The 24851-nt window shown below is 45.4% G+C and overlaps 1 protein-coding gene across 1 annotated transcript in view; it reads left to right on the plus strand.

Annotated features, from left to right (window-relative positions):
* The window catches only part of LOC140493949 (myelin-associated glycoprotein-like), a 218848-nt gene that overhangs the window by 23609 nt on the left and 170388 nt on the right, over nucleotides 1-24851 (plus strand). Inside the window, 1 exon segment of the mRNA XM_072592900.1 lies at nucleotides 15555-15920. Within this exon segment, the coding sequence (XP_072449001.1) occupies nucleotides 15555-15920 (366 nt within the window).

Genomic DNA, 24851 nt, shown 5'->3' on the forward strand with positions numbered 1-24851 from the left:
CCTCAAACACCTTCACACCCTCCTCTCCCACTGTCCCTCGCATTGTCTCCCTCAAGGACCCTCACCTCCTTCTCCCTCAAATACCCTCACATCCTCCTCTCCCACTGTCCCACCAGGATCCTCACATCCTTCCACCTCAAATGTTCTCACATCTCCTCTCCCAAAGTCCCTCACCCTGCCTCACTCCAGTACCCTCACCTCCATCCCCCTCAAACACCCTCACATTCTTCTCTCCCACCGGCCCCAGAACCTCCCGCCAGGACCCTCAACTCCTTCCACCTCAAACGCCCTCACATCCTCCTCTCCCACTGTCTCTCACATCCTCACTACAGGAGTCTCACCTCCATTCGCCTCAAACATCTCACATCATCCTCTCCTCTGTCCCTCACACAGTATCCCTCCACGACCCTCACCTCCTTCTCCCTCAAACACCCTCACACCCTCCTCCTCAAAAACCCTCACATCCTCCTCTCTCACCGTCCTTCACACCCTCACTCTCCATCACCCTCACCTCCTTCCCACTCAAACACCCTCACACCCTCCTCTCCCACTGTCCGTCACCCTGCCTCCCTTCTGGACCCTCACCTCCATCCCCCAGAAACACCCTCAAATCTGTTAGTCCCACTGTCCCGCACACTGTCCCTCCAGGACCCTCACCTCTTTCCCCCACAAACACCCTCACATCCACCTCTCCTACTATCCCTCACACCCTCCCTCTCGTGCGCCCTCAACTCCTTCCCCCTCAACTCCCTCACATCCTCCTCTCCCACTGTCCCTCACACTGTATCCCACCAAGACACCCACATCCATCCCCCTCAAATGTCCTCACATCTCCTCTCCCAACGTCCCTCACCCTGCCTCAGTCCAGTACCCTCACCTCCATCCCCCAAAAACATCCTCACATCATCCTCTCCTTTGTCCCTCACACAGTATCCCTCCAGGACCGTCAGCTCCTTCCTCTTCAAAAACCCTCACATCCTCCTCTCTCACCGTCCTTCACACCCTCACTCTCCATCACCCTCACCTCCTTTCCCCTCAAACATCCTCACACCCTCCTCCCCCACTGTCCCTCACACTGTCTCCCTCCAGGACTCTCACATCCCTCCTCCTCATTCACCCTCATATCTTCCTCCCCTAGTGTCCCTCACACTGTCTCCCTCCAGGAAACTCAACTGCTCCCCCCTCAAACACCCTCACATCCTCCTCTCCCAACGTGCATCACACTGCCTCCATCCAGCACCCTCACCTCCTTCCCCCTCAAACACCGTCATATCCTCCTCTCCCAACGTCCCGAACACTGTCTCCCTTCTGGACCCTCACCTCCATTCCCCAGAAACAGCCTAACATCTGTTAGTCCCACTGTCCCGCACACTCTCCCTCCTGGACCCTCACCTCCTTCCCACTCAAACACCCTCACATCCACCTCTCCCACTGTCCCTCACACCCTCCCTCTAGGACCCTCACCTCCTTCCCCCTCAAACACCCTCACATCCACCTCTCCCACTGTCCCTCACACCCTCCCTCTCGAGCACCCTCACCTCCATTCCCCTCAGACATCCTCACATCCTCCTCTCCCACTGTCCCTCACACCTTCCCTGCAGGACCCCACCTCCTTCACCCTCACATCCTCTGCTCCCACCGTCCTTCATACCCTCCCTCTCGAGCACCCTCACCTCCTTCCCCCTCAAGCACTCTCTCATCCTCCTCTCCCACTGTCCCTCACCCTGTCTCCCACCAGGACCCTCACCTCCTTTCCCCTCAAACACCTTCATGTCCTCCTGTCCCACTGACCCTCACACTGTCTCCATCCAGGAAACTCACCTCCATCCCCCTCAAATACCCTCACATCCTCCTCTCCCAATGTCCCTCACACTGTCCCTCCTGGACCCTCATCTCCTTCACCCTCAAACACCCTCACATCCTCCTCTCCCACTGTCCCTCACACCCTCCCTCCAGGCCCCTCACCTCCTTCCCCCTCAAACATCCTCATGTCCTCCTGTCCCACTGTCCCTCGCATTGTCTCTCTCCAATACTCTCACCACCTCTCCCTCAAATACCCTCACATCCTCCTGTCCCAATGTCCCTCACACTGTCCCTCCTGGACCCTCATCTCCTTCACCCTCAAACACCCTCACATCCTCCTCTCCCACTGTCCCTCTCACCCTCCCTTTTGAGCACCCTCACCTCTTTCCCCCTCAAACACCCTCACATCCTTCTCTCCCAATGTCTCTCACAGCCTCCCTCCAGGACCCTCACCTCCATCCCCCTCAAACACCCTCGCACCCTCCTCTCCCACCGTCCCTCACACCCTCCCTCTCGGACCCTCACCTTCTTCTCCCTCAAACACCCTCACATCCTCCTCTACCATCGTCCCTCACACTCTCCCTCCAGGACCCCACCTCCTTCATCCTCACATCCTCCACTCCCACCGTCCTTCACACCCTCCCTCTCCCGGACCCTCACCTCCTTCCCCCTCAAATACCCTCACATCCTCCTCTCCCACTGTCCCTCAAGCTGTCTCCCTCCCGGACCCTCTTCTCCTTCACCCTCAAATACTCTCACATCCTCCTCTCCCACTGTCCCTCAAGCTGTCTCCCTCCCGGACCCTCTTCTCCTTCACCCTCAAAAACCCTCACTTCCTCCTCTCCAACTGTCCCTCACACGCCCCCATTGAGCACCCTCACCTCCTTCCCCCTCAAACACCCTCACATCCTCCTCTCGCACTGTCCCTCACACCCTCCCTCTAGGACCCTCACCTCCTTCCCCCTCAAGCACTCTCTCATCCTCCTCTCTCACTGTCCCTCACACTGTCTCCCTCCAGGACCCTCACCTTCTTTCCCCTCAAATGCCCTCACATCCTCCTCTCCCACTGTCCCTCATACCCTCCCTCCAGGCCCCCCTCACCTCCTTCCTCCTCAAACATCCTCATGTCCTCCTGTCCCACTGTCCCTCGCATTGTCTCCCTCCAGGACCCTCATCTCCTTCCCCCTCAAACACCCTCACATCCTCCTCTCCCACTGTCCCTCAAGCTGTCTACCTCCCGGACCCTCACCTCTTTCCCCCTCAAATACCCTCACATCCTCTTCTCCCACTGTCCCTCGCATTGTCTCCCTCCAATACTCTCACCTCCTCTCCCTAAAATACCCTCACATCCTCCTGTCCCTCTGTCCCTCACACTCTCCCTCCAGGACCCTCACCTCCTTCCTCCTCAAACACCCTCACATCCTCCTCTTCCACTGTCCCTCACACCCTCCCTTTCGAGCACCCTCACCTCCTTCCCCCTCAAATACCCTCACATCCTTCTCTCCCACTGTCTCTCACAGTCTCCCTCCAGGACCGTCACCTCCTTCCCCCTCAAACACCCTCACATCCTCCTCTCCCACTGTCCCTCACATCCTTCCTCCTTAAGCTCCCTCACCTCCTCCTCTCCCACTGTCCCTCAGGTTGTCTCCCTCCCGGACCCTTACCTCCTTCCCCCTCAAACACCCTCACATCCTCCTCTCCCACTGTCCCTCACACTGTCTCCATCCTGGACCCTCACCTCCTTCCCCTTGAAACACCCACACATCCTCTTCTCCCTCCGTCCCTCACACCCTCCCTCTCTGGCACCCTCACCTCCTTCCCCCTCAAACACCATCATATCCTCCTCTCCCTCCAGGACCTCACCTCCTTCCCCCTCAAACACCCTCACATCCGCCTCTCCCACTGTTCCTCACACCCTCTCTCTCCAGCACCCTCACCTCCTTCCCCCCTCAAACACTCTCACATCCTCCTCTCCCACTGTCCCTCCGACAGTCTCTCTTCTGGACCCTCACCTCCTTCCCCCTCAAACACCCTCACATCCTATTCTCCTCCAGGTCCCTCGCCTCCTTCCCCCACAAACACCCTCACATCCTCCTCTCCTACTGTCCCTAAAACCCTCTCTCCAGGACCCTCACCTCCTTCCCCCCTCAAACACTCTCACATCCTCCTCTCCCACTGTCCCTCCGACAGTCTCTCTTCTGGACCCTCACCTCCTTCCCCCTCAAACACCCTCACATCCTATTCTCCTCCAGGACCCTCACCTCCTTCCCCCCTCAAACACTCTCACATCCTCCTCTCCCACTGTCCCTCCCACAGTCTCTCTCAAAACGCTCACCTTCTTCCCCCTCAACACCCCTGGAACAGTGACTGTTCTGTTGCAAATAATCGATAATTATTCAGTGAAGTTTTCCAATAGAGTTAGGTTATTCTGATTTCCTCTTTCTTTTGTTGTATTTTAATCACACTGTATGGATAAAGTGTGTTTCGCTTCAAATCTGTTTGTCTGACCGATTAAAATGCAGTGCCTGGAATTTACCTTTAAAAGAGGAAAAAGTCAGGGTCTGGGGAATCTGGTCTGGTCCATAACACTTTAATATCCTCCAGCTCCTGCACCCATCAATACAACTGTACCCTCTTGCAGCCCCCACCTCTCCCTGTTTCTGTATTCTCCTCTGCACACACAAACCTCCTCACCTCTGTACCCTCCTCCAGTGCCTACACCTCTCACTATCACTGTAACCTCTTGCAGTCCCTATCACCTTCCGTATCTCTGTAACATCCTCTAGTCCCTGCACCCTCCCTGCCTCTGTAACCTCCTCTATTCGCTACACCCTCCCTGCGTCTGTAACCTCCTCCAATCTCTACAGTCCTCCTTATCTCTGTACTCGAATGCTCCCTCCCAATATCTGTAATTTAATCCAGCACCCACAATTCCGCCCTATCTCTGTACCCTCTTCCCCACATATAACCTTCCCTATCTCGGTACCCTCCTGTACAGCAACTCCCACTCACTATGACTGTAACTTTCTTCAGTTCCTACAACATTCCCAGGCCTGTTTGTTTCCCCAATTCCAATTTCTTGGCCATAGCCCAGGGTCCATCATTTTCTCAGTTGTGGCTGTGCCTGGATCCTGAGCTCTGAAACTCCACCCCTAAACCTTGAGGCTAAAGGAGAATCTCTGAGACTCTCCCAACACAGCATCAGTCAAACAGAATGTCCCAGCCTCACACTTCCTGCCCAGTCTCCTCAGGACAGTAACCACGAGAAGGAAGTAAAATCACTGACAGTTAAACCGAACCCAAACCACTTCATATGTAAAGGTCAGAAATCTACAGAGCTTTCCTGTTTGTCTCTGATTCACAGAACAGTTAAAATGAATCAATTCACAGACTGACAGCACAGAAAGAGGCCATTCAGCCCATCATGACTTTTCTGACTCTCCGATCGATCTAACCAATAGTCCCAATGTCCCGCTCATTCACACTCGATCTAAATGCCCATTTCCTCAAAGTTCCGGCTGAATCTACATCCCTAATTCTTTCAGAATCCACATCACCGCAGCTCACTGTGAGCAATAAACCTGAGCCTGCCTGCTCAGTCACAGTCTCTACAAGATGTGAAGAATTATTTTAGTGCAGTGGATATAAGGTCAAATTAGGAAAGTATGTAGATTGTGTGGAAGAATAGTAGGTGAAAGGTTTAATTTGTGGGAATGGTCCACAGAACTCAACAGTAACCACACAATGGGAGAAGGTGGACAAGAAGAAATATTGGGTGCTTGTGATAAATGATGAAAATAATCTTGGGTGACTTAAACCTACATCTAAATTGGAAAAATCAGATGAATAAGTTGATGGAAAATATTCAGCCTGGACTCTGGTTACTAGTGGAGTGCCACAAGGATCTCTTTTGGAACCACTGCTGTTTATCATTTTTATAAATGACTTAGACGCAGGCATAGATGGGTGGATTAGTAAACTTGCAGATCACACTAAAGTCGATGGAATAGTGGACAGTGTGGACGAATGTTACAGGTTGCAGGGGGACTTGGATAAACTGCAGAATTGGGCTGAGAGGTGGAAAATGGAGTTCAATGCAGCTAAATGTGAGGTGATGCACTTTGGGAAGAATAACAGGAGAACAGAGTACTGGATCAATGGAAAGATTCTTGGTAGTGTGGATGTGCAGAGGGACCTTGGAGTCCATGTACATAGATCTCTGAAAGTTGCCACCCAGGTGGATAGTTCAACCTATTGATTTGCAGGTATTTGAAGGGATAATGCACATTGTGATGAAGGAGAGCCTGCAGACCTATTGTCTGTAAATTTCCAGGACGCATTTGACAAGGTGCCAGGTGAAAGAAGGGATACGGTGTGTTAGGTTTCATTGGTAGAGGGATTGAGTTCTGCAACCGCAATATCATGATGCAATAATACAAAACGCTGGTGCGGCCACACTTGGAATAGTTTGTGCAGTTCTGGTCCCCATATTTTGAGAAGGATTTGGAAGCATTGGAAGAGGTGCAGAGGAGATTTACTAGGATGTTGCCTGGTCTGGAGGGAAGGTCTTATGAGGAAAGGCTGAGAGACTTGAATCTGTTCTCATTAGCAAGAAGGCAGCTAAGAGGGGATTTGATAGAGACATACAAGATGATCAGAGGATTAGATAGGGTAGACAGTGAAAGTCTTTTTCCTAGGATGATGACATCAGCTTGTACGAGGGGGCATAACTACAAATTGAGGGGTGATAGATTTAGGACAGATGTCGGGGCAGGTTCTTTACTCAGAGAGTGGTAAGGGCGTGGAATGTAGTTAACTCAGCCGCATTAGGGAGATTTAAACTATCCTTAGATAAGCACATGGATGATTCTGGGATAGTGTAGGGGGACGAGCTGAGAATAGTTCACAGGTCGGCGTAACATCGATGGCCAAAGGGTCTGTTCTGCGCTGTACGGTTCTATGTTCTATGTTCTATAAACAAAGTGAGTGCTGATCCTGTAGAGTGAGACCAGAGAGTGATTAGGGAATAATAAAGAAATCGGGAGTGAAAACAACAAATAACTTGCACTTCTCTCCATTATAGAGAATACAAAACCAGTACAGTGATAAATGTAAGTCAGCCAGTGGAAGAGAGAGAGGAACTTTATGGAAGTACATACAATGATGAAGCAGGTTGTACTGGTAACACATGGTGCTGTGAGCTGACAAATCCCTGCAATCTGGTGAGCTTCATCCTCAGGTGTTAGTGGAGGTGACAACTTGATGAGTTGATGAGTTGTTGGTATTTTTACAAACTTTGCTGGATGCTGGAAAGATTCCATCAGATTAGAACACAGCAAATATAACTTCTCTATTCTAGAAAGGAGGGAGGTTACAAACAGGAAACTATAGACTGGTCAGAATGTTTTCTGTCATGCTGAAGCTTGATGATAAGGAGTATTACTGAGCATTTAAACAAATTCAAGGTAATTAGAAAGAGTCCACATGGCTTTGTGAAAGGGCAATCCTGTTCAACCTATTGATTGCAGGTATTTGAAGGGATAATGAACATTGTGATGAAGGAGAGCCTGCAGACCTATTGTCTGTAAATTTCCAGGACGCATTTGACAAGGTGCCAGGTGAAAGGTTCTTTTGCAAGGTAGAAACATATGGTGTAAATGTGACAAGCTGGAGTTTCAATGTTTTACAATTGGTAACGATGGCATAGATGAAGGGAAAAAAGACCTGGGAGTTAAAATTGCTAATTACACAAAGATAGATAGGAAAGTTGGTTACGGAAAAGAGATAAGGCGGTTGCAGAGAGATACAGAAAGATTCAGTGAGTGGGAAAAATTCAGGCAGACAGGATATCATGTGGGAAAATGTAAAGTTATAGTCACGCAGAATGGAAACATGCAGAATGGACCCTGTGTTCCAATCAGTCCAAGCAGACCACAATCCCAAACTAAGCTAGTCCCACCTACCTGCGCTTGGCTCATACCCCTCCAAACATTTCTTATTCACATACTTATCCAGATGTCTTTTAAACACTGTAACTGTACTCACATCCACCACTTCCTCTGAAACTATTTCACACACAAACTGTGTAAAATGTTGCCCCTCATGTCCGTTTTAAATCTTTCTCTTCTCACATTAAAAATATGGCCCCTGGTCTTGAATTCCCCTATCCTAGGGAAAAGACACCTGCCATTCACCTTATCTAATCCCCTCATGGCTTAAAAAACCGCTATAAGATCATCCCTCAACCTCCCACGCTCCAATGAGAAAAGTCCTAGCCTATCCAGCCTCCCCTTATAACTCACGCCTCCATTCCTGATGACATCCTGGTAAATATTTTCTGAACCCTTTCTGAAGCGACCCAGAACTGGACACAGTCCTCCACAAGTGACCTCACCAACCTCAGCATGACATCCCTACTCTTATACTCAAAAGGTCTAAATAATGAACATTAACATACTAAATCCTTCTTAACCATGTTGTCAATATGTGATGCAAATTTCACAGAATCATGTCCTTAAACCCCAAGGCCTCTCTGCCTGTGGCACTACCCAAGGCCCTACTTTCAATTGTGTCAGTCCTGTCCTTGTTTGTTTTACTAAAATGCAAACCTCACATTTTATCCAAATTAAACTCCATCGGCCACTCCTCAGCTTGTTAACCCAATAGATCAGGATTTGTTTGTAACCTTAAATAACCTTCTTCACTGCCCACTATACCACCAACGTTGTTGTCTTCCACAAACTCACTAACCATACCTCCTGTATTCTCATCCAGATCCTTAACTTTAATGACAAAGAAAAGTGGACCCAGCATCAATCCCTGTGGAACATTGCTGGTTACAGGCTTCCAGTCTGAAAACAACTCTCCAACACCACTCTGTCTCGTGCCATTAATCCAACTTTGTATCCAATTGGCAAGCTCACCCTAAATCCCACGTGGTCTAACTTTACTAATTAGTCTCCCATGTGAAACTTGGTCATTGGCTTCACTAAAGTCCAAGTAAACAATACCTTCTCATCTGCCCTCTTCAAGCTTTTTGGTTACTTCCTCAAAAAATCATCAATCACTTTTGTGAGATATGCGTTCCCTCGCACATAACCATGCTGACTCTCCCTAATCATTCCCGGCCTCTCCAAATACATATATGCCACCATTCAGGATTACCTCCAACAAGTTACCCAACATTGATGTCAGACTCACAGGTCTATAGTCCCCAGGTTTCTCCTTAAATCCCTTCTTCAACAAAACCACAACATTAGCCACTGTCCAGCTATCCGGCATCTCATCCATAGTTATAGATGATACAAAAATATCTAAAAGGGATCCTGCAATTGGGGTGGCATGGTGGTTCAGTGGTTGGCACTGATGCCAAACAGCCCAAGGGAACCGGGTTCAATTCAGCCTCAGGTGACTGTCTGTGTGGAGTTTGCACATTCTCCCTGTGTCTGCGTGGGTTTCCCCCCACATTCCAAAGCTATGCAGGTTAGGTGGATTGGCTGTGTTAAATTGCCCATTGTGTTCAGGGATGTGTAGATAGGTGCATTAGTCAGGGGTATCGGGGTAGGGGAATGGGTTTGGGTGGGTTACTCTTCAGAGGGTCAGTGTGGACTCGTTGGGCTGAAGGGCCTGTTTCCACATTGTGGGGAATCTATAATTCTAAGTTAGATAATTTCCTTCCCAACTTCACATAACACCCGGGGAGACACTAGATCATGTCATGAGGATTTATCCACATTTATATTTTCTAAGACCTCCAATATATCCTCTTCTGTAATGTAACCTCCTTTTAAGACATCAATATCTATTTCCTTATGTTCTCTTGTTTCCATTTCTTTCTCCACAGTAAAAGCTGACACAAAATATTCATTTAATAGTCACTACAAAGATGACCTCTTTGCTCTTTCAGGGGCCCTACTCTCTCGCTAGTTGCTCTCTTACTCTTTTGTACTTGCAGAATCTCTTTGGATTTTCCTTAACCTTATTTGCCAAGGCTATCTCATATCCCCTCTTTGCCTTCCTGATTTCCCTCTGAAGAATGCACCGCACTCTTTACACTGTTCAAGAGACATTTGAACCTAGTTGTCTGTGTCTAATACATGATTTTTACCAATTCTTGACTAGAACTTCAATATCTTTATTCATCCATTATTGCCTCATCCTACCAGCTTTACCCCTCACTCTGACTCTGGACTCTCGTAATCACAGCTTTGAAAGCCTTCCACTTATCAGATATTCCCTCCCCTGTGAACAGCCTACTCCAATGAACTTCTGAAAATTCCTGTCTCATACCATTAAAATTTGCCTTACTCCAATTAAAGCATTTAACTTTTATGGAAGCCTTATTCTTTTTCATGAACATTTGAAAAGTAATAGAATGATGATCACTGGACCCAAAGTGTTCCCCTACAATCACCTCAATCATTTGCCCTGTCTTATTACCCAAGAGAAGTCACATTTTGTTCTGAAGAAGCACAGCATATCAGGCAACATCTGAGGAACGGGCACATGCCTGATGAAGGGCTTATGCCCAAAATGTCGACTCTCCTACTCCTCAGATGCTGCCTGACCCGCTGCGCTTTTCCAGCACCACACTTTTCAGCAGCAGGTTACAGTTCAACAGGTTTATTTGAAAACATTAGCTTTCGGAGCACAGCTCCTTCATCAGGTGTTTGTGAGAGGGAGGTGGCATCAGACAGAGAATTATAAGGAAAAGATTAAAGGGTCGTACAACTCATGTGAACAAATTGAACACACCTAAGATGGCTGTTAAACTTTTAATTGGTTAGGATGGAGGTGTAGGTTTCGATTGATTAATATGTAGATCCCAGAATTTCTACCAAGTAAATGCCCCAAGAAGGTGTTATCAATATAAGGAGGTGACACCTCTGGTCTGAGAGTGTATTTTAGAAGTGAAGTCTTGTTTGGAGTCTGACCATGTATTTTATTTCAAAGTAGGAGTTTATAAAATGCCACATTGACTGACTGTCTACAAATTGTGTACTTTTTGAACAAGATTGAATGTACCTGCAAACACAAATCTGCTGTGTGTGTTTGTGAGAGAATGTGTGCATGTGCGTGTGTGTGAGAGAGACAGAGACAGTAGGAGAGAGAGAGTGTGTGTGTGTTTGAGAGAGAGAGTGTACATGAGAGAGAGTGTGTGTATGAGAGACGCTCTGTGTGAGTGTGTTTGTGTGAGAGAGTGTGTATGAGAGAGAGTGTGTGTATGAGAGAGAGTATATGTATGAGAGGTGCTCTGCGTGAGTGTGTTTGTGTGAGACAGTGTGTGAGTGTGAGAGAGAGAGAGAGTGTATGAGACAGGCTCTGTGTGAGTGTAATTGTGTGAGAGAGTGTGTGAGTGTGAGGGAGAGAGTGTGTATGAGAGAGGCGCTGTGTGAGTGTGTGTGTGTGTGTGTGTGTGTGTATACAGTGTGATGGGGGTCACCTGTCATGTGACATGAACCCAAGATCCCAGTTGAGGCCATCCTCATGGGTACCGAACTTGGCTATCAGCCTCAGATTTGGGACTCTGCGTTGTTGCGTGTCCCAAAATCCGCCTTGGAGGATGGTCACCTGAAGATCTGAGGCCGAAAGTCCCTGACTGCTGAAGTGTTCCCCGAATGGGAGCAAACACCCCTGTCTGGCAATTGTTGCGTGGTGTCCATTCATCTGCTGTTGCAATATCTGCTTGGTCTCACCATTGGAGCATCCTTGCTTGCAGCGTGTGAGATGGACAACATTGGCCAAGTCACATGAGTATCAGGTGTGCACATGGTGGGCAGTTTCCCCATGTGTAACAGTGCTATCCATGTCAATATCAGAGTCTGCCTTGACAGGGTTGTACTGTGTCATGATGTTGATGTTGTCCTGGAAGCTGGGCAGTTTGCTGCGAACGGTCGTCTGTTTTAGGTTAGGTTTAGGGGAGGTGTTGGGAAGGTCTTGGGGAGGCACTCGTTGTTCTCGATGATGTGCTGCAGGCTGTGAGGAATGTGTCATAGTTTCTCCACTCCCGGGAAGTTCGGGACAAAGAAGGATACCCTATCAATGGTGTCTCCTGAGCAGGTCCTCGCCAGTTTTTGCTGTGGCGCATCAGAGCTGGTGACCAATGAGATGAGCATGATACCCCGTTTTATTACCCTTTGATCTTTTCCTTATAAATTCTGTGTCTATGATCTTCCCCTCTGACTAGTGCCTGATGAAGGAGCAGTGCTCTGAAAGCCAGTGATTTCAAATAAACCCGTTGGACAAGAAAACGGGTGTTGTATGAGTTTTGACCCTGTCATTTCTAATTAGCTCCCGCTCTTTTAAGATTCATAACCATCCTCTATCTTTGCATTTACAACACTACCTACCCCCTCCACGAACAGTTCACAGTCTCCCTTCATAGAAGCAGCAAATCTCCCCACTAGGATATTGGTCCACATCCAGCCCAGGTTTAAACCATCCTTTCTAAACAGGTCTTTTCTGTATCAGAAAAGATCTTAATGATCCACGAACCTGAATCTTCTCCAGCCATTAACGTATCTCCTTTATCTTTTTATTTTTTCCCCTCATTTGAGCTTGGCACTGGCAAAAAACCAGAGATGACAACTTTTGAGGTTTTGCATTTTAATCTTGTACCTAACTTCTCACATTCCCTCTATAAGGCCTTAACAGTAATAGCCCTAACTATATCATTCATACCAATGTGTCCAACACTCTTCCTTTTAACAATATTAGCTTCTCTACAGTGTGGAAACAGGCCCTTTGGCGCAACAAGTCCACAGTGACCCTCCGAAGAGCAACCCACCCAGAGATTCCCCATAACGCTACAGGCAATTTTTAATCATGGCCATTTCAGCTAACCTGCACATCTTTGGACTGTGTGATGAAACCGGAGCACCCAGAGAAAACCCACGCAGACACGGAGAGAATGTGCAAACTCCACACAGACAGTCACCCGAGGTGAGAATTGAACCCGGGTCCCTGGCACTGTGCGGCACACATGCTAACCACTGAACCACCGTGCTGCCCTCATGTTGCAAACATTTTGAGACATCCTTGATCCTGGCACCAGGAAATCAACACACCATCCTAAAGTGATGCTCAATGCCACAGGATTTCCTGTCTGAGCCTCTGCCAGAGGAATCCCCTTTAACAATTATTCTTTCACATTTTGTGAAATGTTACGTAATATAAGATTTGCTTTTAGTACCCAACTTCAGGCTGCCTCTTCAGAAAGACTATCCCTTTCAGCAGGACCCAGATCTGTTTGAGAGAGGAATAGTCACAGGAGACATCTGACCTACCTCACCCCTTTCTGACAGTCACCATCTGTCTGACTGATCCTGCTGTAATCCCAGAGAAAGTGAGGACCATGGATGCTGGAGCTCAGTGTTAAAAAGTGTGGCGCTTGGAAAAGCCCAGCAGGTCAGGCATCTTCTAAAGAACAGGAGAGGTGTCATTTCAAGTGAAAGCACTTCATTATGATGGTGAGGGAGTGGAGAAGGGGGCTGAGAGATAAATAGGAGGTTGAGGGTAGGGTTGGGGTGAAGGTAGCTGGGAAAGTAATAGGTAGATAAAGGTGAGGGGGTGATAGTGATAGGTTTGGAGCAGAGAGTGGGAAGGAAGATGGATAGGTAGGACAGTTCAAGAGACTGGTGCTGTGTTGGAGGGTTGGATCTGGGATGAGATGGGAGGAGAGAAGATGAGGAATCTGGTGAAATTAACATTGATACAGTATGGTTGGAGGGTTCCAAGGTGGAAGATGAGGCATTCTTCCTCCAAACGTTGGGTGGCTTGAATTTGGCAGTGGAGGAGGTCCAGGACTTGCATGTTCTTGTTGGAGTGGGAGGGGGAGTTGAAGTGTTCGGCCACAGGGCGGTGGGTCTGTTTGGTGCGTGTGTCCCAGGGATATTCTCTGAAACGTTCTGCAAGTTGGTGTCCAATCTCCCCAATGTAGAGGAGACCACATCGACAGCAACCACATGGCATCAACATCAACTTCACCAGTTTCCTCATCCCCTTCCCCCACCTTATCCCAGATCCAACCCTCGAACTTTGCACTGCCCCCTTGACCTTTCCCACCTGTCCATCTTCCTTCCCACCTATCTGCTTCACCCTCCCAACTGACCTATCACAATCACACTAGCTGCATTTACATATCGCCTTCCCAGGAATCTTCCCCCCAACCCCACCTCCACCCTTCTATTTATCTTTCAGCCTCCGAGAGCACACCCTACATTCCTGATGAAGGGCTACTCGGTTGCTGCCTGACCTGTTATGCTTTTCCAGCACCACATTTTTCGACTGTTTTAAATCCCTGAGCCATTTCATTGTGTCTCTTGTATACCCTTGAAGGCACTAAGCCAAAAAGAAGTTTTCAATAGCATCTTATACAGTATATCAAATAAATGACTTTTCCTTACACACAGAAATTATTATTAAGAATGCAAAACAAAATCAATCACATAAATCTTCAATAAAATCAGCCAGTTAGAGTCATAGAGTCATAGAGATGTACAGCATGAAAACAGACCCTTCAGTCCAACCAGTCCATGCCGACCATATATCCCAACCTAATCTAGTCCCATCTGCCAGCACCCAGCCCATATCCCTCCAAACCCCTCCTATTCATATACCAATCCAAATGCCTCTTAAATGTTGCAATTGTACCAGCCTCTACCACTTCCTCTGGCAGCTCATTCCATACACATACCACCCTCTGAGTGAAAAGGTTGCCCCTTAGGTCTCTTATATATCTTTCCCCTCTCATCCTAAACCTATGCCTTCACATACTCTTAACATTCACCTGTCCCTGTGTTTTGTTTTGCTGCTCTTACCTATTATTTACTATCTACGCTACTTAACTCTGTGATCTGCCTGTATTGCTCACAAGACAAAGATTTTCGCTGTGCCTAGGTACTCGTGACAATAAATTCAATTCAATCAATACAGTAGTACTGGACTCCCTCACCCCAGGGAAGAGAGTTTGTCTATTTATCCTATCTATGCACCTCATGATTTTATAAACCTCTATAAACCTCAGCCTCTGACACTCCAGGGAAAACGGGCCTAACCTCTCTCTATAGCTCAAATCCTCCAACCCTGGCAACATCCTTGTAATTTTTTTCTGAACGCTTTCAGGTTTCACAACATCCTTCTGATAGGAAAGAAACCAGAATTGCACACAATATTCCAACAGTGGCCTAACCAATGTCATGTACAGCTGCAACATGACCTCCCAATTCCTGTACTCAATACTCTGACCAATAAAGGAAAGCATACCAAACACCTTCTTCACTATCCTATCTACCTGCAACTCCACTTTCAAGGAGCTACGAATCTGCACTCCAAGGTCTCTTTGTTCAGCAAGGTCTCTTTGTTCAGTTAAACTGCCCTCTAAGTGATTGCCTGCTTCCTGAATCCCATTATTAACACTGTCCTTCTGCACATCACCCTCATGTTGTGAGTGTTATAAATTAGATTGGGAGCCTGTAATTATGGAGGGTTTATGTCCGAACTGTTGATTCTCCTGCTCCTCGGATGCTGCCTGACTTGCTGTGCTTTTCCAGCATATACTCTTGACTGTAATTACCATGAGCCAATGTACAATGAACTTGTCCATTCCTGTGTCCAGTATTTTACTCCTTCCTTGTGTGTCCTGTAGCTGGTCTTTACTGCAGCTACTGTGCACCAGTGATGGAGGGAATGGATATTGAGTCTAATGGATCTACAGCCTCTCCAGTGCTAAATACTGACATTTCTTTCTCCAGCTGGACTGGCACTAGAGTGGGAAATCGAGACACCACCTGAGGTGACAGTACAGGAAGGTTCCTGTGCACAGATCCCATGTCGTTACAGATATCCTTCACATCTGGCTAGTCAACGTCGAGATGGAATCTGGTTTAATAACGAGAAACCGGTCACATCATCGATAGCCTTTCACTCCCGGGATCACAGCAAAGAGTTGCCACATTTCCGACATCGGACCCGACTGTCTGGAGACCTGAACGATGGAGACTGCTCCCTGATTATAAACAACATCAGACAGGAAGATGCAGGACCTTATTTGTTCAGAGTAGAATTTGGGGGAATGTATAAATACAGCTACTATCCTGTAACCCAGCTGTATGTTTCAGGTCAGTGATATACAATAATTGCTCAGTTCAGACCCAACACTCAGTACCAAGCTGCACAGCCTTGGGTTTGTTGCACCAGTTTTGCGGGTGTGCTCATTAGTGTCAGTACATTTCGGGACTCAATTACCACTCTGTTCCACGCGCTGTACCACTAGGGTAAAGGTTTTGATTTAATAGAACACAGAACATAGGCCCTCAATGTTATGCTAACATTTTATTCTACTCTAAGATCAAACTAACCAATATACCCTACATTTTACTATCATCCATGTGCTTATCCAAGAGTTGCTTAAATGTCCCCTGACTCTACTACCATCGCTGGCAGTGCAATTCCATGAACCAAGAACTCTCTGTGTAAAGAATCTATTTCTGACATCTCCCCTAAACCTTTCTCCAATCACTTTATAATTATGCTCCTCATGATAGCTGCTTCTACTTTGGGAAAAAGTCTTGACTATCCACTATATCTATGCCTCTTATCATCTTGAAAACCTCGAATAAGTTACCTCTCATCTTTCTTTGCCCCAATAAGAAAAGCCCAAGCTCCCACTCCCTGTCTTCATAAGACATGCCCTCCAGTCCAGGCAGCATCCTGGTAAATCTCCTTTGCACCCTATCTAAAGTTTCCATATCTTTCCTATCATGAGGTGACTAGAACTGAAACACAATATTCCAAGTGTGATCTAACCAGGGCTCTATAGAGCTGTAGCAGAACCTCGCGGCTCTTAAATCCAACCCCTTGCTCATGAAAGCCAACAGACTAGATGCCTTCTTCACAATCCTATCAACTTGGGTGGCAACTTGAGGGATCTGTGGATGTAGAACCTAAGATCCCTCTGTTCCTCCAAGAATCCCACCTTTAACCTTGTAACCATTCCAAACTGAATCACTTCACACTTTTCCAGTTTGAACTCCATCTGCCACTTCTCAGCCCAGCTCTGCATCCTGTTAATGTCCCGTTGCAACCTACAATAGCCCTCCATGCTATCCACCCCTCAACCAACCTTCATGTCAACAGCAAACTTACTAACCCTCATTTCCACTTCCCCATCCAAGTCATTCATAAAAATCAGAAAATCCAAAGGTCCCAGAACTGACCCCTATGGAATACCACTGGTAATCGAGCTCGAGGCTGAATACTTTGTATTTACCACCACCCTCTGTCTTGTAATTCTGTATCCAGACAACCAAATTTCCTTGTATCCCATGTCTCCTTACTTTCTAAATGAGCCTAATATGGGGAACCTTATCAAGCGCCTTGCTAAAATCCATATGCACCACATCCACTGATCTACCTTCTTCAATGTGTTTTGTCACATCCTCAAATAATTCAATAAGGCTTGTGAGGTATGATCTGCTCCTCACAAAGCTATACTGACTATCTCTAACCAAACTATGGTTTTCTAAGTAATCATAAACGCAGAATCCTCTTCAATAATTTGCCCACCACAGCTGTAAGACTGATTGGTATGTAATCCCCAGGATTATCAATGAGATTGAAATACTGTCCATTGTTGAATGACAGAATATCTTCAGGCCAAACTTGAGACAGATGGAAAGTTAGTTGGATTTAGCTCTTTGAGTAGAAGTTAGAGTCCAGCTTTTAGGGTTGGTGAGATTGTCAGAAATACCAATATCTGGGACTTTCTCAGGTTCTCACTGAAAGAGAGATCTGTGTAGGTTCTCCTGTTGTATCGTGTCTCCTTCCATTTGCAGGAGAAAAAGACTAGCCTTCTGCACATTTTTGAGAATTGTTCTCTCAGTGACACATACAGATGTCATGGAAGATGGCAACCATCTCCAGAAGAGTGGTGCTAAACACTATCAGTACCTATGTCCCATTTATTCCAACCAAATTTTTCCATTAATTAAAGCAATAAACCTTCCCACTAAGCCCTCTTAAAATATTTGCTTCTATCCTTTCCAAAGTTACTTACATTCAGTAATGATCAGGTGAATCACAGCTCACATTACTGTTAAGCAATTCTCCATAGTCGTAGGACCCATCAACCCTTGGTAAATATTATCATATTGTCTGTTCTGGCCATGTAAATAATTCTTCATATGGTTGAATGAGCAAACTCCACTGAAACAGTTTAGCAATTTTATTATTAGATTTATCTACAAAGGCTACAGTGTTACAAAATGGAGGTGAACACCTCTGCTAATTAAACCAAACATCAAGGAAAGCTCACCTCGCTTTATTATCTGTTAAAATATGAGTGACAGAGAACTCCCAAATTCCACTATTTAAAGAAAATGATATCAACTTATTCTTTAACTCTAAAAGTGAACATTAAACAATAACTATTCACAACCCTAGGCCCTCTTTTTCTTAATTGCTTATTACCTGCATCCAACTCTATAACAATATACTGTTCCATTAAAACACTTATTAAAATTACATGGACTTAATTTCAAAATCACACAGTGGCTGTCGTCTTTGGTGTCTTTTTTCTTCTAACTGAAGATCTCCCATGGTCGTCTTCTTTCTTTTACTGTGAATATGCTTCATATAAAAAGGTATCATTGATAGAGAGTGTTTCCTAATTTCTTGCATCTATCTCGATGGCAGTTGCTCTGTCTCCAATTTTCAAAATGCCTGTATTTTTATATCCCTTACATTGGATCATCTCATTGGTTTGATGTTGGCAAAACAGTAAGTTCAAACTTGATTGGGTTTTCGTATCCTGGGGCATAATTTGAACTAATTGGTTAAATTCAAATTGTTAAAACAACAAACAGAACTCAGATATCCATTTCACAGCCATATGTTACATATTTTCATTTTTCCAGTACACTCTGAGACTACCATATATTCATATACACAGGTGCTTGTAAGCTCTCACTTCAGAACAGTATTCAGTCTCTCTTAAAGGTGCAGTATGACTTCATGACACCTCCCCCCCTTAAGAAAAAAATGAACCACCATTATAAAAATGATAGCTTCATTTTTTTTCTAATTCTTAACCCCATTATAATGAAATACATAGGTCATTAATCTAAGTTAGTTTCTGCATATACACATAAAAAATAAAACATGGGAATCTGTCCAATCTTACCTATATGTTTTCCTTTAAATCTGTGATAATGGATCTCTGATCACATTTTTATGACCTACAACATGGTCAATTTGTAAATTAGAAGTCTGTAACATAAGACTCCAACAAAATAATCTCATATTCTGTCATTCCAAGAATGTAAGAGGAGTGTGGTCCATGTACATAACTGTCTCTAACACATTGTTCATCACAAAATATTGAAATGTTGTAAAGCCATTTCCAAACTTAATAATTCTTTTTCAATGGTAGTGTATTTTCTCTGCTGGGTGTTGAGTTTCTTTGAAAAGTAACCAATTGGCCATTCAATTCCATCATCATCTTCCTGTAGCAATACAGCTCTAGCTCCTATATCTCTAACATTGATTGAAACTTTGAAGGGTTTCAAAAGATTTGGTGTCGCTAAAACTGGTGCGGTTGTTAATACTGCTTTTAAATTCTCTAATGCCTCCTCAAATTGTTCTGTTCACCAAAATGTTGTGTTTTTCTTTAGTAAATCTATTAACGGTGCTACCACACCACTGAAGTTTGGAACTCTGGGAGTAATTGCTTAGTCCCAAAAATTGAAGCACCTCTTTCTTCGAGGTTGATCTTGCAAATTCCTTGATGGCCTTCACCTTGGCATTCCTTGGGGTCAACCTTCCATGACCAATGTTATGTCCTAAGAATTCACCTCTGGTTTTGCAAAGTCTGTTTTCTTGATGTTTGTTACCATCAGGTTTTGCTTCTTGTAATCTTTCAAAAAGCCCTGTCAACTCTACCGTGTAATCTTTCCATGACTCACTAAATATCGCGAAAGATCACTACATCATCCAGATAAACTGCATAGTTTGTTAATCCGATCACAACTCTGTTCATGACTCTTTAGAGTATGGCTGGTGTGTTCTTCATTCCAAAAGGCATCAGTTTGAATTGATATAGCTCATTTGGGGTTACAAACGCAGAGACTCTTTTCGCTTTCTTTGATAAAGGTACCTGCCAGTAACCATGCAGAGTAAGTACAACTTTGCCACGTAACTGGCTTGGCCAACTTTCACTCTACAGTCTTGGTATTGGGTATGAATCTGATTTTGTTGCAGCATGACCTTTCGACAGCCCACACAAAGCTGTTGAGTCCTGTCAGGTTTGTGCACTAACACGATCAGCAAACTCCACTCACTCTGACTCAGATCGATAATAGCTTCATTGAGCATCACCTCCAGTTCCTTCTGGACCTGTGAATAGCATTCTCTACTTCCACCTCATGCAAAATAGTATAAGTCCTCCCCATCTTATTCTTGCATACTGTTATAACCAACCTCCCAATGGCACTCTTTGCTCCTTGAGACAGATAGTTCACTAACCTATCACACTCCTCAAGGACTTCCTCATTGTTTAACGTATCTTGAGGCATGTCAAACTCCATGACACCTGCATTTGATTCCTTACTCTGTGGGGCAGTAACTAGCACCTGTTTCTCCAGTTCCCTGTTTCTATTACGGTAAAGTTTCAACATACTCACATGACATCCCTGAAACATTTTTTTTCTATCCATCACCTTTACCAGATGGTTTACCTCATATTTTTTCTCAATTTGATTGGGACCACAAAACCTGGCTTTGAAGTAATGCCATCCCTAGGGGAAATGTCTGATTTTCAAGTTTTTATCTGCCACCTGCTTCATTCTATGCTGTGCCCTCTTTAGGTGCTGTTTAGCTAACTCACATACCTGATTTAGTCTCTCCCTAACCTCAGATACATAATCCAAGTGTGAGATCTCCAACTTCAGTCCTGTCAATTTTTCTTGGAATTAATTTCAAAGGCCCTCTCACTTCATGTCTGAATATTTACTCAAAGGGAGTAAATTTGAATTGTTGTCAAAACAACAAACAAAACTCAGGTTTCCATTCCACAGCCAAATGTATACTTTGTTGCTGCATTAATTTCTGAGAATTGTGCTCTATAAGCTTCTTTATGTCCAGTTATCATTTTGCAATGAGACTGGCCCACCACCCCCGACCCGCAAGTCTTCAGTGTGAATGATGATCACTTTAAAGGGGCTGCAGGTCAGACCTACAAGGAAACACCAATTCTGGGAATTGGGCTGCTTCTGGATAATGTGTCTAAGGGTGGCATCACAGAATGACATAAGTTAATTGTTGCTAAACTGCTATTAGGGTCTGTATTTCAACACCAGGTGCATTAAAAAATGTAAATTTTTAAACAAGAACTGGGATGGTAGAATTTCCAGGCAGCAATGAGAAAGGTAATCTGGAAAAACACACCATAGAGCACAGAAAAATACAGCACAGAACAGGTCCTTCGGCCCTTAATGTTGCGCTGACCTGTGAACTATTCTCAACTGTCCCCCTATACTATCCCATCATCATCCATGTGCTTATTCAAGGATTGTTTGATGTTGCTGAGTTAACTACATTGACAGGTACTGCATTCCACGCCCTTACCACTCTCTGAGTAAAGAACCTGCATCTGACATCTGTCTTAAATCTATCACCCCTCAATTTGTAGTTATGCCCCCTCATACAAGCTGATATCATCATCCTAGGAAAAAGACTTTCACTGTCTACCCTATCGAATCCTCTGATCATCTTGTATGTCTCTATCAAATCCCCTCTTAGCCTTCTTCTTTCCAATGAGAACAGACCCATGACTCCCAGCCATTCCTCATAAGGCCTTCCCTCCAGACCAGGCAACATTCTGGTAAATCTCCTCTGCACCTTTTCCAATGCTTCCACATCCTTCCCGAAATATGGGGACCAGAACTGTATACAATATTCCAAGAGTGGCCGCACCAGTGTTTTGTATAGTTGCAGCATGATATTGTGGCTCCGGAACACAATCCCTCTACCACTGAAACCTAACACACCGTATGCCGCCTTAACAACACTATCCACCTGGTTGGCAACTTTCAGGGATCTATGCACATGGACTCCAAGATCCCTCTGCACATCCACACTACCAAGAATCTTTCCATTGATCCAGTACTCTGCCTTCCTGTTATTCTTCCCAAAGTGCATTTAGCTCACATTTAGCTGCATTGAACTCCATTTGCCACCTCTCAGCCCAATTCTGTAGTTTATCCAAATCCCCCTGCAACCTGTAACATTCTTCCACACTGTCCACTACTCCATCGACTTTAGAGCCATCTGCAAATTTACTAATCCACCCATCTATGCCTGTGTCTAAGTCATTTATAAAAATGACAAACAGCAGTGGTCCCAAAACAGATCCCTGTGGCACTCCACTAGTTACTGGACTCCAGACTGAATATTTTCCATCAACCACCACTCGCTGCCTTCTTTCAGAAAGTTAAAAATCACACAACACCAGGTTATGGTCCAACAGGTTTAATTGGAAGCACTAGCTTTCAGAGCACCGCTCCTTCATCAGGTGGTAGTGGATTTTTATCTTTGTACACCCCAGTCCAACACCGGCATCTCCAAATCATGACTTATTTCAGAAAGCCAGTTTCTAATCCAAACTGCTAAATCACTCTCAATTCCATGCTTCTGCATTTTCTCCAACAGCCTATCATGTGGAACCTTATCAAAGGCTTTACTGAAGTCCATGTATACCATGTCAACTGCCTACCCTCATCTACATGCTTGGTCACCTTCTCAAAAAACTCAGTGAGGTTTGAGAGACATGACCTGCTTTTGATGAAACCATGTTGACTATCTGAAATCAAATTGTTGCTTGGTAGATGATTATAAATCTCATTATTTTATAATCCATTCCAAAACCTTTCCTACAACAGAAGTAAGGCTCACTGGTCTATAATTACTTGGATCATCTCTACTGCCCTTCTTGAACAAGGGCATAACATTTGCAATCCTCCAGTCCTCTGGTACTAAACCTATAGACAATGACAACTCAACAATCAAAGCCAAAAACTCTGTTATCTCCTCCCTAGCTTCCCAGAGAATCCTCAGATAAATCCCATCCGGCCCAGGGAACTTGTCTACTTTCATGATCCTTTGTAGTCTAATGCCTTGTACCTCATTCTTCTCCTGTATAATATTCTCCTTTTCCTGAGTGCAAACCGATAAGAAATGTTCGTTTAGCACCTCTCCAATCTCTACATGGTCCACACTCAACTTCCCACTTCTGTCTTTGACTGGCCTTATTCCTGCCCTAATCATCCTTTTATTCCTCACATACCTATAGAAAGCTTTAGGGTTTTCCTTTATTCTATTTGCTAAAGACTGCTCGTGTCCTCTCTTTGCTCTTCTTAACTCTCTCTTTAAATCCTTCCTAGCTGATCTGTAACTCTCCATCGCCTCATCTGAACCATCTTGCCTCATCAACACATAAGCCTCCTTCTTCTGCTTAACCAGAGATGCAATTTCTGTAGTAAACCATGGTTCTGTAGTAAACCTTATCACTTCCTCCCTGCCTGACAAGAATATACCTATCAAGGACACGCAATATCTGTTCCTTAAACCAGCTCCACATTTCCATAATCTGCATCCCCTGAACTTTGCTATCCCATTCTGTGCATCCTAATTCTTGCCTCATCACATTGTAATTGCCCTTGCCCCATCGATACCTCTTGACCTGTGGCGTGTACCTATCGCTTTCCATCACAAAACTAAACATAACTGAATTATGGTCATTCCTCTCCAAAGTGCTCACCTACAACCAAATCAAACATCTGGCCTAGATCTTTACCAAGCACCAGATCCAGTGTGGCCTCCCCTATTCGACATACTGTGTCAGGAAACCCTCCTGTACACATTGGACAAAAACTGATCCATCTGACGTACTAGAGTTATAACATTTCCAGTCAATGTTGGGGAGTCAATGCCACCCTGTTCCTTTCACCCCTGTCCAGAATAATGTTGCTAATCCTCTCTTCCACCTCCCTGGAACTCTGCGGAGGCCTATAAAAAACTCCAAGCAGTGTGACCTCTCCTCTCCTGATTTTAACCTCAGCCCACACTACCTCAGTAGACGAGTCCTTGTCAAAACTTCTTTCAGCCACCGTTATACTATCCTTGACTAACAAGGCCACGCCTCCCCCTTTTTTACCACCTTGCCTGTTCTTAATGAAAGATCTAAACCCTGTTGCCTGCAACATCCATTCCTCACCCTGCTCTATCCATGTCTCCGAAATGGCTACAACATTGAAATCCCAGATACCTATCCATGAATTCCTACTTTCCACTTAATTGTCAGGTATTGGTTAATAGTACAAGAAGACGTTAACGTTGGTAAAAGGAATAAAAGTTTTAGAAATTTGGAAGTATAAGGTACAGAAAGATGAGCTCAGCTAGTTAATCCCCCCTGCTCCCCCCCCCCCCCCACCCGCTCCCCATCCCCCTCCCCCAACCCCATGGCATACATGGTGTCATGGAGACTTGTTGTGGTCTGGACCAGCCTAACTGCAGTAAATTACAACAGCTGCATAAGCTTGAACGCTGGGTTTCAGAGCTCGAGCAGCAGCTCCAGTTACTGAGCTGTGTCTGTGAGGCAGACAACAAAATGGGTAGTACATTCAGGGAGGTGGTCATACCACACGTTAGGGGTAAGCAGGCAGATAGGGAATGTGGGAACACCTGGCAATCTAAGAGAAAGAGGAAGGTAGTGAGGAGTTCTGAAGTCCCACTCACCAGCTGGTTTTCCATCTGGATGTTAGTGATGGTGATGGATCCCTGGAGGAGTGCAACAACAGACAAGGCTGTGGTACCATTGGTGGCCCACCTGGACCAGGAGAGATGAGGCAAGAGTGAAAGGGCAGTACGAGAGGGGGTTATTTAGCTCAGGGACAGAGAGACATTTTTCCTGTAGTCAATGTGACTCATAGGTAGGAAGGGGTTTATTGGGCATTTTGCTGGTGTTGTTGGGGAGGTTTATATTCATTGAGTTGTGG

Source organism: Chiloscyllium punctatum, chromosome 23 (assembly GCF_047496795.1).
Source record: "Chiloscyllium punctatum isolate Juve2018m chromosome 23, sChiPun1.3, whole genome shotgun sequence".
NCBI lineage: Eukaryota > Metazoa > Chordata > Chondrichthyes > Orectolobiformes > Hemiscylliidae > Chiloscyllium > Chiloscyllium punctatum.